The 12,725-nt window shown below is 59.4% G+C and overlaps 2 protein-coding genes across 2 annotated transcripts; both read right to left on the reverse strand.

Annotated features, from left to right (window-relative positions):
- Window positions 1–1,617: 1,617 nt before the first annotated feature.
- Window positions 1,618–5,048, reverse strand: MCL1 (MCL1 apoptosis regulator, BCL2 family member). The gene is made up of 3 exons (XM_065751607.1): window positions 4,408–5,048; window positions 2,384–2,631; window positions 1,618–2,081 (listed from the first exon to the last, which is right to left on the reverse strand). The coding sequence occupies exons 1-3, from the start codon at window positions 5,018–5,020 to the stop codon at window positions 1,965–1,967; spliced, it is 978 nt and encodes a 325-aa protein (XP_065607679.1). The 5' UTR covers window positions 5,021–5,048; the 3' UTR covers window positions 1,618–1,964.
- Window positions 5,049–9,432: 4,384 nt separating this feature from the next.
- Window positions 9,433–12,230, reverse strand: ENSA (endosulfine alpha). Its single transcript, XM_065751611.1, has 3 exons — window positions 12,150–12,230; window positions 11,718–11,843; window positions 9,433–9,700 (listed from the first exon to the last, which is right to left on the reverse strand). Exons 1-3 carry the CDS (start codon window positions 12,204–12,206, stop codon window positions 9,530–9,532), a joined length of 354 nt encoding a protein of 117 aa, XP_065607683.1. The 5' UTR covers window positions 12,207–12,230; the 3' UTR covers window positions 9,433–9,529.
- Between the last annotated feature and the right edge of the window lie 495 nt (window positions 12,231–12,725).

Raw genomic sequence — 12,725 nt, forward strand, 5'->3', positions numbered from 1 at the left:
CGGAGCTGCGGGTGCCCCATCCCCGGAGGAGCCCGGGGCGGTGGGACGGACTGGGGGGGGGGGGGCCTGAGTTCCCTCCCCATCCCACAGCAGCACGCGGCCGTGGGGCCGCTCAGCCCCCCCCCTCCCCTCCCCTCCCCCCCGCGGCTGTGACTTCCGCTGCTGCTTCGCGGAACGCTCCTCCTCCGCTTCTTGGAAAAGCCGCCCCGAGGCGGAAGCCGCGCGGTATCGGCTCTTCGCCATCGGCCGCGCGGTTATCAGCTCCGCGCAGCTCCGCCGCTTCCAGGAAGCGCAGGTGGCCGCAGCCCTTTGCATATTGCCATGGCACAGCCGTCCCAAAACAGCCCCGAAAGCACAACCGCGGTGCGATGAGGCGTGCTCGGACGGCAGGCGCCCACGGGGGTAAACCCCCCCCCCGCCCACACCCGTGGATGGGGGACTTCCCCACGGCTCTGCCCCGGCCCCGCTCGCTTCCTCCTTCCTCAGCTTCACGGGAATTGAAAGCGAGATGCAGCAGTCGGGGTTTCACCCGTGGGTGAAGCTCAGGAGGGGACGGTGGGAGCGGGGTGCTGCGCCTTCACAAAAGCTTCACGCTGCCACTGAGAACAAAATAAGTTTATTGACGAAACTAAGTGCTTCTCCAGCACCCAGACAACAGCACCGCCTTTAGCTTCCTTCCCACTGGGCATTGCTCAGGCTGCAGTTGGGCAGGTTTGCTCACCACGCTCAGCCCCGTTCTGCAGGGCAGTGCCCAGCCCCAAGCACTCCCCAGCACAGCTCCCAGGGATGGGTGGTGTGCTTGGGGCTGGCCCGAGCTGCAGAGCTGAGGCACTGAGTTTCTACACAGCTGCAGAATGCTTACATTCAATGATCAGCTTTGCTGTGCTCACTGCTTACGGAGTCAAAAATCAAAAGGGGAGAGAGGGAAGTGTAACAACAGCAACTTCCACCATCCCCCATCTACCAGAAGAGCTTGGAAAACCAACAAAATGAAACTGAACAGAAACAACAGCCGCAGCCAGGGAGTGCAGCAGGCCACTACAACCCCTGGCACTCCTGCTCAAGGACACAGAAAGGTTTGCTCGAAGCCACAGCACAAGGCTCCAACCCTAACCCGTAAGCAGCTCCACCACATTCAACCTTTGCTTTGTTAGCTCTGTAAAACACACATACTCTGCAGCTTTATAGGTACTTTCAGGTTCTCTCCGGCCTCCCCACCCTGTGTGGGGTTTTACATAATTGCAAATGTAGTCCCTATTTTTAAGCTGCCGGCGTGGCGGTGCGGTGAGAGCAGTCAGACAGGCCGGCCCGGCCGGGCTGCAGCTGGCTGTGGTTATCACAGTGCCAGCTCAAGCTGCAGGACTGCTCCTGGGGCCGCCCGCGGCCTGAGCAGACCCTGCTGGAAGGCAGGGGACAGACAGCACCCCGCGTTCCAGCACGGGCTGCACACCTCTGTCTCGCACAGCATCGCTGCCTAAAGCTCTGACAGCAGAGCTGTGAGTTTAGGCAGGAGCGTGGCAGCTGAAGACGCTGTTTCCAAAAACCCACAACCACAACTCTGAAGCATCGGCTCCGCACTGCGCACTGCCACAGTAAAGCCACCAGGATCAATCCAGACAGGAGCTGGTGCTCATTGGCTCACTGAGCAGATCCGTTTCCTCCGGGATAAAAGTGAAGCTGTCCACTTTGACTTTCTCTCTTCACGCTCTTGAACGAAGCAGAGTATCAAGTCAACTCCTCCACTTTCTGTTCCCAAAGCAATAAATCCTCATTGGTACCCACAATCTGAGTGGGACACACCTTCCTTCTCTCTTAGGAAAGAATTGCTCAGGGGACACCTAGATATTCTCCTGGGGTTACTCAAGTCCAGCTGCATAAGTACGCACAGGAGGAAGTGATGGGCTCGCCAGCTCCCAGTGGAGCTGGTCCACCCTGAGCTCTGCCCCTCTGCAGCACACTGCAGCTCACCGGATCATGTAGGCCAAGCTCGCCCCCAGGCCGGCCACTCCTGCAAAGGCCATCAGCACGTTCCTGATGCTGCTTTCCAGGTCCTCAACTCGGAAGAAGTCGACAAAGCCCTCCTAAGAGAAAGAAGAGACAGTCATTCCCATGCCAGCTGCCCCTTTCCAACCCAGAATGGCAAGCTCAGGACACTCCATTTTGCCCTAGGGATGCTACCACTTCCTCACCAGGCAGGAGAGGGGAGCACGTGTTTTTTGGATCAAAGGCACTGCATGCCACTGGCTAGGTGCTTCAGACAGTGGTTTTCACTGGAACAGTGACTCATCTGTGCTTTGCTGACACATGCAGCTGACACCCAGTGGGTTACAGAAATAGGAAATATTGAATCGTTTTGAAAGCCTCAGGGCGGGCAGTGACTCACCCAGCCTCCCTGGCTCAGCAGCCACTCGCGTTTGGATGACACCAACGCATCCGTGATGATCCCTGCCAGCGAGCTGATGCACTTCTCTTGGTTGATGCTTTTCAGGTGTTTTGCAACAAAGGCACCAAAGGAGATGAGCGTGACAACTCGGCCCCAGTTTGTGACGCCGTCACTGAAAACGTGTGCAGCCACCTCACGCACGGAGTGCAGGTCTTCCTCTTTTTTGATTTCCAGCTTGCGAAGCATTCCTGAAAAGAGATTCCAGTTGAGAGAAAGGCTCAGTGATGCCAAGCCACCGGTGACAGGACACGGCCTCTGTACCTGGGGACTGAAAGCTGTGACAGAGCAGCTGCTGCAACAAGCCCTGCCACAGACACGAGCAGGGCAGGGATCCCACCTCCATCCCATAGCCCACGAGGGCCCTGCTGAGCCAGGAGGGCAGCAGGAGGCTGGGAGCAGCCTGGCAGCCCTGCCCCTGAGCAGCCACCTGGAACAGCCTGACCCACAGTGCCCTTCATGAATAAGCAAACAAGACAAGCCCTTATGAAACTGAAAGGCACTGCTTGTTATTGCTTAAACCAAGAGGAAGCCTCCCAGAAGCCAGTTCCTTCTCAGTACACAGAGCTGCCAGCTCTGCAGAAGCCTCAGTTGCTAACAGCAGCTTGTGTCAATCTGCACACCCTGAGTTCAGCTTGTTCAGCAGCACACCCTCCAATTTAATGTGGGCAGGGCAGTTAACCCCTGGACTTTTCCACCAGGGCAATGCAGGAATTGAGGAACAAACTGAAGCCCAACACAAACTGGAACGTGAAAGGTGTTCACCACAGGCTGGCTCAGGAGGAAACACCAACACCGCCCCTCTGTGCCCTGTCCTGGCACCAGAGGCACCCACCAGCACCCAAGGAGCAGCTTCCGAGTTACACAAAACCAACCCAGAACGGTCACATCCTGCAGGTCTCCAAGGACTGGCCTTGGAATTGCATAAAACCAGGCCAAGGAGGTTGGTTCTCACTGGCCCTCTCCCCCCACCCCCAGCACAAGGAGTCACTTCCGAGTTACACAAAAGTAGCCAAAAAGGGTCAGTTCCTGCTGGTCCCCAAGGGCTGAACTTGCAATGACATAAAACCAAGCCAAAACGGTTGGTTCTCACTGTTCCCACCCTCCCCTTCCCCCCTCCCACCAAGAAGCTGCTTCCAACTTACACAAAAACAGCCAAAAATGGTCAGTTCCTGCTGCTCCCCAAGGACTCCATTCTGAATGACACAAATTCAGCCCAAAATGGTTGGCTCTCACTGGTCCTTGGGGACTCACTTCCAAGTTATGTAAGACCAGCCCAAAATGGCCGGTTCTCCCTTCCAGTCCATTCCAGCACATCCAAACCCGCAGCCCCCCCACCCCAGCCCAGGCACCGGGGCTATTTTCCGGGCTACATCTGGGGGCTATTTTGGGACCAGTCAGCATTAGCTGCAGCACCTTAAAGCAGCCATAATGCAAACTGAGGGCTAAGTAGGGCTTCTCCCACCCAAGCCAAAGCTGCAGAGACCCGATCTCCTCGGGCAGCCCCAAACCCCACAGCAGGAAAGCCCCAGAGCTCCCTCAGCTTCAGGGGGAGCCCTAAAAGCCACCGTACAGCACCACGGGGAGCCCCGAAACCCCACAGCTGGGCAACCCCAGAACTCCCCACGGCTCTGGGAGAACTCTAACCCCCCTTCAGCTCAGCGGGGAGACCCCAACCTCCCTCTAACCCCCCTCCGTACAGCGAGGGAGCCCCAAAACGCCTCACACGGCACGGGGGAACCCTAAAACCCCTCACACGGCACCGGGGAGCTGCTCCAAAGCCCTTTCACGGTGCTCAAAAAGCCCCAGACTCCCCACTGCCCCCCCAGCACGTGCGCTGCCGCCCTTCAGCCCCGGGGCACTGCCCCCCACCCCCGCTCAGCACAAAGTCCGCTTTCGTTTTCACTCCGCGGCCACTCGGACCCCCTCCCACCTTCCACCCTCTCCCGTTTCCCGGTGCCACGCACCCTGGAAGGCCAGCTCGTGTTTCTGCATCACGCCGTCCCCGACCCTCCGCAGCGTTTCCAGCGCTTTCTCCATAACGGCACCGCCCGCTCTACCGGGCCGCCCTGGGCCTCCCAGGAGCCCCGGAAAGAGCTTTTTGACGCTGGGCTCGGCCTCGCCCACCGCTTCCCGGAGGTACCGGAGGATGAGCTCCAGGGAGTCCCGCCGCAGCTCGTCGGGCAGCTCGGGCGGTGTGCTGGGCAATGAGTCGCCGCCGGGGCCGCGCTCGGACTCGGGCTCGCAGCCGTCCAACTCCTCCTCGGGGCTCCACAGCGCGACGGGTCGCGGCACGGGGTCCGGCGGCGCCCAGCGGGCCGCGGCGGAGCCAATCAGAGCGCGGGGGGCAGCGGCGGAATCAACGGGAGCGCGGGGGGTCTCGGCGCGGCCGGCGGCGGCCCACAGCCCCGCGGAGCCAATCAGCGGCCGCGGTACCTCAGCCGCGGTGGCGGCGGCGGGCGGGGCGGCGGCGGGCGGCGGGGTTTGGTCTCCTGCTGGTGAAGCGGGCACCAGGCCCAGGCCTCCTCCGCCGCAGTAGAGGTTGAAGCCGATGACGGCGTTCCGTTTGACGACAAACATGGCGCCCGACGAGCACCGGCGGCGGACGGCGCGGGTGGGCGAACTGCGGAGTGCTTTATAGCCACTGTGACGCCACACGGAAGAGGCGCGGTTCCGCTTCCGGTTCGGCCCCCGCGGAGGAAGAGGGGGAGGGGCAGGGGGCAGAGGAGCGCCTCGAAGGGGCGAGAAGCGGAGTTTTGGGGGGGAGGGAAGGGTTAAAACGGCGTCCCCCGCTCTGATGTCGGCTGTGGGGCCGGGGCAGCTCCGGCGGAGGGAGAGGATATGGGCGGAGGTCCTACGGGAAAGGAGCTCTGCAGAGAGGGGCGTGGGGGACCACAGGTTGGCGTGAGCAGTGTGCCCTCGTGGCCAAGAGGGCCAATGGGATCCTGGGGTGCATTAAAAAGAGCGTGGCCCCCTCTGCTCTGCCCTGGGGGGGCCTCATCTGGAGCACTGTGTGCAGTTGTGGGCTCCCCAGTCCAAAACAGACAGGGATCTCTTGGAAAGAGTGCAGCGCAGGGCCACAGAGATGGGGAAGGGCCTGGAGGATCTCCCCTCGAAGAAAGGCGGAGTGAACTGGGTCTGTTCAGCCCTGAGAAAAGAAGAGTGAGAGGGGACCTGACCCAGGGGGAGAAATATCGGAGGGGTGGGGGGCACAGTGGCGAGGCCAGACTCTTTTCAGCAGTGTGTGGGGACGGTTCGAGGGGAAAAGGCCACAAACTGCAGCACAGGGGGTTCTGCACGGATCCCTGGGAGGGCCAGGCTGAGCGTTGGGGATCTCCTCTGAAGCTGTGGTCAGGCACTGGGAGAGGCTGCCCGGGGAGGTGGTGGTTGAGCCGCTGTCCCCTGGAGGTGCTCAAGAAAAAGAGCACAGCGGGGACGAGTTGAGACACAATGACCTGAAGAGGTCTTTTTCCAACCTTAAAGGCTCGTGGTGCTGGGTCTGTGGGGAGCTGAGCTGACACACATTCATCTCGTCACCAGCTGAGCCCTCACCTCCACCGCCTGCAGTCCCAGTCCCACTGGGCACCACACCAAGAACACAGCCCCACCAGCAGCTGTCACCCTTGGCACTGGTGCCAGCCCACAGCAGGGTTTGGAGCTGGGGGGGCTTTAAGGTTCCTTCCAAGCCGTTCTGGCATTCTATATTCTTTATCCCCAGCATCACCAGGTCTCCAGCTGTGTCCCCACCGTTGTGAAAGGGCCAGGAGCAATGGCAAGGTGCTGGAGTGCTCCTGGTGCAGCTCAACCAGCTCCAGACTCGATGGATTTTCATGCCCAAAGACAGGCAGGACCCTGGAAATCAGACCCCTGAGGAATTGCCCGCTTTGGTTGCCCCCTGAGGAGGAGGAATTTCCCTGCCAGAAGGGCTGTGCTGCTGCTCAGTCCAAAGGCCACTGAATGCTCAGTGTGGGTGCAGCAGGCAGCCTTGGACCACAGGAAACTGACGTCAGCTCGAGGCAGCTTTGGGCCTGGAGTCTGGTTCACCTTTGGAGCATGGACTCGCCACCAAAACCTTGAGGGAAAGTGGAAAGAAAAACGACCCACAAAAGGGACAAGGGAAATCCCTGGCCAACCCATGAGTGGTGTATGGGATGGGGGGGGAACTCCAGCTGTGGAGATGAAATGTCAAATGTGGGTGGGAAACCCCACAGAGCCCCTCAGACAGAACTTTCTCCTGCAGGGAGGCAGCAAGGACACCTGGGGAGTTGCCAACGTGAAGAACTCAGCGTGAAGGTGATTTTGGGAGGCCTGAAAACGCTGCAAACACATGTCTCTGTCACCATCCTGAGTGTCACCACCCCCTGGCAAAGGAGGAAGCTGTGGTGAGAGCAGAGTGCAGCTCTGCCCCGCGCGTCCCCAACGCCCTTTTACCCCCAGACTGTAAAAGAATGGGGTCATGCATGAACCCTGCACATCCTTTGCCCTGCTGCCTACTCCTTCAAGCAGGACCAGGCAACACCAGGGGCTGGAAGGAGAATTCCAGCTCCAGAGCCCTTCCTGTGGCCCCAAGGAACATGTCCTTGCCAAGAAGCAAATTCTTGGCACTGGGAGCAATAACAGAAGTGAGCTCAGCTTGCTCCAGCAGCTCAGGGCAGCGCCCAGCACTATTTCCCCAGCAGTGCCAAGCTTTAAAGCACAAACAAACACGGGCACATACTTGGCACCCAGCTGGAACGGCATGTCCCTGAGCAAACACCCGGCTCCCACTTTGAAGTGGGACCAAGGGGATGGTGAAACGGACGATCTGAGTGGGGAAAAGGGGAGCAGGATGTCTGACAGAAGAGGATGACGGGGCTGTGGGGAGGGTCAGCGCGTCCCTTCGAACCCCAGTGACGCCAGCAGCTGGAGAAGTATGACATCAGGGTTGAAAATTGGGCAAGGCTGCAGGCTCACTGCCAGCAGCACGGCCCTGGGGAGGGGTCACCACAGGGCAGCTCTGGCCTCTGGATGGCACCAGGAGCCCCTGGTGCATAACATGGAAAGGAATTGAGATTTCTTTTGAATGAGGGGAAAACCCCTCCCCCTGTGCCTCCCACACTGGGAGAAACAACGTGGTGCCGGGGAGGGAGAAGGTGCAGGAGCACAGCCACTTCTGCCCTCACACCTCAGAGAAACCCATTTGGGCTCAGTGAGCACCAAAAACATCTGGAGCTGAACACGACTTTTCTCCTGCTGCCTCACCCCGACCTCTCAGCCTCATCTTTGCAACTCAGCAGAGGACACCCCCTAAAACCAAACTCAGATTCTGTCACGTCCTGTCCAGCAAGAGATGGACGTGGGGACAGTGGGCACAGACACTGCCCCACTGCTCTGGGGACAGAACAGACGTCACCCACCGCTCCTTACGGCCACTTTCCGGAAACGTCTGTTGCTGGTTCTCATCCTGTGTTGTCACAATCGCTTCCTCCTGCTGTGCAAGCATGCTTGGCATTTCCAGCAAAGCAGGGGAGATGTGCTCAGAGTTGTTTGTTCCCTCCCTGCCCCCAGTGGGCACGGGCAGCAGCACAGGGGCTGCTCCAAGCTGCAGCACCCCTTTGCATTTTTTCACCATTTTTCTTTTCTTTTTAAAATCTCTTCCATAGCATAGCACACTAGAAAAGAGGACAGATGAAGATGTAAAAAATTATATATATATTTGTATATATGATTCGTATCTATTTACAATGCAGCTGGGACCAAGAGCAGAGCATCCCTAGGAGGCTGCACGGCCAGGCAGCGCGGGGCTGGGCGAGGAGCTGAGCACGAGGCACAGTGCCTGTCACTGCCACACTGCTCAGAGAGGAGTCCACAGCCCTGAGGCCACAGCTCCTCACCCAGGGTCACTGACAAAGCACCTGACAGCAAATGAGAGTGCTCGAGCACGGCCTCGCTCCCCACTCAGTGTGGAAACACAAAGTACAGCTCTGCCAGGACCACGAGTGAGGAAAGCTGTGCAGTGCATCGCCCGCTGCCTCCCTCTGTCTTCCTCTGATCCAATACAGCTCCCCGAAACCAACAGTGCCTGCTCGACCTCGACAACTGGGCTTAAACCTCGCTTGGACTCGGTGCCATCCTGGCACAAACTTCAGCCCAAGGCCCCATCACAAAATGCCCCACATCTGGAGCTGCTTCACCAGCACCACGTGGGCACTGAGCACACCCCCTCCGTGAGCTGCAGCCACCACGCTCACCTCATTCTGTTTGCTTTTTCCAAGCCTGAAACAAAAAAGCAAGAGACAAAAAAAAGAGAAAAAACTCAAAAGAACCTCAAGCCAGGGGGCACAGCACTGCCAGCACACATTTACCTCTATGATCTCCCTCCTCTCCACACTCTCCCTCCTCCCTGCAGTGCCACTCTGTCCTGTTGCTCTCACAGCTCACCCCTATCCCACCACCACTGGCCCTACGCTTTACAAGCACCAAACTCCAGGCTCTGAGCACAGGGCTGGGGCTCCAGCTGTGCTCTGCAGCTCCCACCACATTCCCTTCACCACCACAGACAAATCCTTGGCAGGAAGGACAGAGCAGGCAGCGAGAAACTGCCCCCCAAAGCCTCCAGGGCTGCTGCCCTCCATTGCAGCCACACTCCCAACTCAACCACTAACACACACACCCCTAACTGGACAGCAGGCCGGGTGTCAGCTTTTGCCACTTCCCCCTCTGCGTCTTCCCCTAAAGACACCCGAAGAACACAACGCGATGGCACCACCCAACTCCTCCCAGGGCTCCTCGCTTCCCTCTGGGCCACTGCACTGCAGGGAGGGATGCAGCACTGCAGTGACTGTGAGCAGGGATGGTTCAGAGCAGCGTGAGAGTTAAGGCAGCAAACCAGCTCACAAAAAGCAAATGCACAACCAAATCCACCAAGGGTCTGCCTGCGTGGCCTGGGCTACTGCCATCCCATGTTCTCCTCAGTTGTGGTGTGTGTTTGCTATAAATATTGTATAACTATGTGGATTCTGGTGCTCCCAGCTCTATGGTACAGTGCAGTTCAATCCAATTAACCAAAAGAAAAAAGAAAACAGGAAAAAAACAGCCCGTGAGTGCAGGCTACCCTGCCAACTTGCTGGCAACAAGTGAGGATTTTCTCTGCGGGAGGTCCTGGGGCTTGGGGATGTGGTCGCCTGTCACCAGGTTCTTGTCCGGCCCCGCAGTCGGCAGCTGCTTGTTCTTCATCTTCGCCTTGGCCATGTTGTAGTCGCCAGAATCAAAGTATTTTTGCTGAAAGAGGAAGAGTTCACGTTACTCTGAAGCACTTTGCAGGAGAGGGATGGCCAAGCTGCACACACGGGCTACAAACAAACACCTTTAAGAAGCTGGGATGGCTAACACCCAAAACTTATCACCGAAACAACACGTAAGGGGAAAGTCCAAGGCAGCTGGCAGGTCTGTAGGGCCTTTATTTAGCATCTCCCCACAACGCCCAGTGTGGCTCAGGTGTCTCACCCCAGCCAGCAGTCTACATCCCCGTCCCCTCTCCTTCCAGTGCTCGAAGGGAACTTATAAACAGATGGGAGAGCAACTACTTAGCCAGGCAGACAGTGACAGCACAAGAGAGAATGGTTTTAAGTTAAACAAGGGGAGATTTAGGTCAGATATGAGGCGGAAGTTGTTTACCCAGAGGTGGTGCTGGCACTGCTGCCCAGAGGAGCGTGGGTGCTCCATCCATGGATGGGGCCTTGGGCAGTCTGAGCTGTTGGCGTGTGGGGGGGGCACCCAGCCCACTGCAGGGGTGGGGATGGGGGGGCTTTGGGGTCCCTTCCAACTCATGCTGTGATTCTAACGGCGACTGTGGGGCAGACGCTGCGTCAGCAGGCTCCTCCAGACAGGCTCAGCTACAGCAGCACAGCTGGGGGACATTTGCTGATTTAGTTTATTCCAGTTTGGCAAACAGATGAGCGCGTGGGACAAAGGCAGGACGTCCTCCCCAGTGAGCACTGCCCAGCCCACAGCCCAGACAGACTCCTGCAGATGAAACCAAGAGGAGAATGCCTGCAAACGTGGCTCTGGGGCACCTCCCAGCACTGCTGGCCAGGAGTGCAAAGGGCATTCCACTCCCTCACCACGCACGCTGCCCGTGACACTGTGCACCCCACAGTGCAGCTTTATTCTGCTGACAGCAGAGCAAAGGGCAAACGCAGAAGCAGAGTTCAGACAATGCCCTGAGAAATACTGCTTGAACTTTGGGTGGTCCTACGTGAGTCAGGATTTGGACTTGATCCCTGCGGGTCCCTTCCACCTCAGGATATTCTCTGATGCTGTGGTGCTGCAAACAGCTTTTAAAGGCCCCACAAAGCCCAGCCCAGCCCTAAAGCCCTCTCCCACTTGGAGCCAAACAAATAAACCCTCACTCCCGTGCTTGTGTGAGGAGCTGGTACCTAAAACACTACCAGCATTCCTGTCAGCAATGCAGCACATACAGGGGCTGCACAGGCAGCGAGGCAGCCGCACCAGGAGCAGCAGCACGAGGTGGCCAAGGTAGTCAAGCACACACACAATGGCTCAAAGGGATTTCTGAATCATCCTGTTGCAAGGAGGAGAGCCTTCAGCAGCAACCCAGAGCAGAGGGCTCTTGGGGAGGGGTTTAATTGCTTCACCAGGCAGCACGGCCGCAGACTGGCTTTTTCTGCTGACTTGCTGGCGTCCTCCATGCCCTTTGCACCAGCTCAGAACATGAACAAAACACCCAGCAAGCACACGGGCAAAAAAAAAAGCTGAGAGGAAGTGTGTACACATCTCTAACACATATACTGAACAGGTTTTTGGCTCGGGGAGGGCTCTGTGGAGAAGGACTCGGGCGTCCCGTGGGCACAAGGCTGACCATGACCCAGCAGCGTGCTCTGGTGGCCAAGAGGGCCAATGGGACCCTGGGGTGCAGTGCCCAGAGCATGGCCAGCAGGGCAGGGCTGAGCTCCTCCCCTCTGCTCTGCCCTGGGGAGGCACAGCTGCAGCTCTGGGCACAGTGCTGGGCTCCCCAGATCCAGGCAGACAGAGGAGTGCTGGGAGAGTCCCACACTGGGCATGGCACATCTCTTGATGGGGAAAGGCTGAGCACCCTGGGACTGTTCACATGGAGAAGGCTGAGAGAGATCTGATCAGTGCAGAGCAGTATGTGAAGGGCGGGGGGGCAGTGCCCAGCGCCAGGACCAGGGGACACGGGGCAGCCCTGCGATACCGTGAGCACCACCCCCGGCCCCACTGCACGGACAGCGCAGAGCCCACAGCGGAGCATGAATACCCCTTTCTGCAGCCTCTTCATGAGGAAGTCGGAGCCGCCGGGCTTCTGGCCCAGGTTGGGGTACTTGGCCTTCAGCTTCGCCTCCTCGGCCCTCTCCGGGATGACGCTTTCCTTCTCCTGGAAGTCCTGAAAGACAGCGGCGGCTGTAAGCGCTTGGGCCCCACAGGAGACCAAAACGACCGAGGGAGCGACGTGTCTCAGCCCCCGCACCCCACGGGGCCCCGTCCACGCGCGGCCCAAAGCAGTGCTCCCGCAGCCCCGGCGTCACACATACCCCCGCCGCCTGTCCCGGAAGTCCCGCCTCCGCGCCAGCCACACACCCAATGAGAGGCAAAAACAGCGACTGCAGGAACCAATCGGCGAGCGGGATAGGGAATAGTGGCGCGCCGCCGAGCCAACGGGAAGCGGGACGGCCGCCACACGGTTCCTCACCTGTTTCTCCTGCCCGGAGTCCTCCGCGCGGGCGCCGGTACCCAACGGGGCGGCCATGACGGGGAGGAGCGGCCCTGCGGCTCCGCGCTGCCTCCGCGCTCCGTCCGCGGCGATCGGCCCTGCGCTCTGCTCCAAAATGGCCGCCACCGCCCCCTCACGACCCGACTGCGTAATAGACAAGGGCCTATCCAATGGGCGCAGAGAGGAGGTCGCGGTGACGTCACGCACGACCAATCAGGGCCCGCAGGGGGCGGGAAAAATGGCTGCGCTTGGCCGCCGCGGGTGAAGCTGCCCGGAACCAATGGGAAGTGAGGCAGCACCTTGTGGGCGGGGACATGCGGGGGCCACGGAGCTTGATGGACAGCGAGAAGAACCAATAAGCAGAGCGGTCGGGGACGAGGGGCGTGGCCATTGCCTGGGGAGGCCCTGGCAGCGGGCGCCCCCTGGTGGGCCGTGTGCGGCCCCTCCGTTCCCAGCGCCCCCGCTCCCCCCGACCCCACGTGGCGACGTGGTCCCATAGCACCGCGCGGCCCAACGCAGACGCTGCCCACGCTCTTCCCACCCCCCAAATCCACG

The sequence above is a fragment of the Cyrtonyx montezumae genome, unplaced genomic scaffold (genome assembly GCF_038088225.1).
Source record: "Cyrtonyx montezumae isolate F1298 unplaced genomic scaffold, pur_monq_1.0 scaffold_76, whole genome shotgun sequence".
Taxonomy (NCBI): Eukaryota; Metazoa; Chordata; class Aves; order Galliformes; family Odontophoridae; genus Cyrtonyx; species Cyrtonyx montezumae.

Excerpts from the sequence above, each read along its gene's own strand:
- ENSA (XM_065751611.1), bottom strand. The coding sequence starts at position 12,206 with ATGGCCGCCCCGTTGGGTACCGGCGCCCGCGCGGAGGACTCCGGGCAG. Across the intron at positions 11,844-12,149 it reads ACTCCGGGCAGGAGAAACAG|GACTTCCAGGAGAAGGAAAG; the intron begins GTGAGGAACCGT and ends GCTGTCTTTCAG. Across the intron at positions 9,701-11,717 it reads TGAAGAGGCTGCAGAAAGGG|CAAAAATACTTTGATTCTGG; the intron begins GTATTCATGCTC and ends TTCCTCTTTCAG.
- MCL1 (XM_065751607.1), bottom strand. The coding sequence starts at position 5,020 with ATGTTTGTCGTCAAACGGAACGCCGTCATCGGCTTCAACCTCTACTGC. Across the intron at positions 2,632-4,407 it reads ACACGAGCTGGCCTTCCAGG|GAATGCTTCGCAAGCTGGAA; the intron begins GTGCGTGGCACC and ends ATCTCTTTTCAG. Across the intron at positions 2,082-2,383 it reads TGCTGAGCCAGGGAGGCTGG|GAGGGCTTTGTCGACTTCTT; the intron begins GTGAGTCACTGC and ends TCTTTCTCTTAG.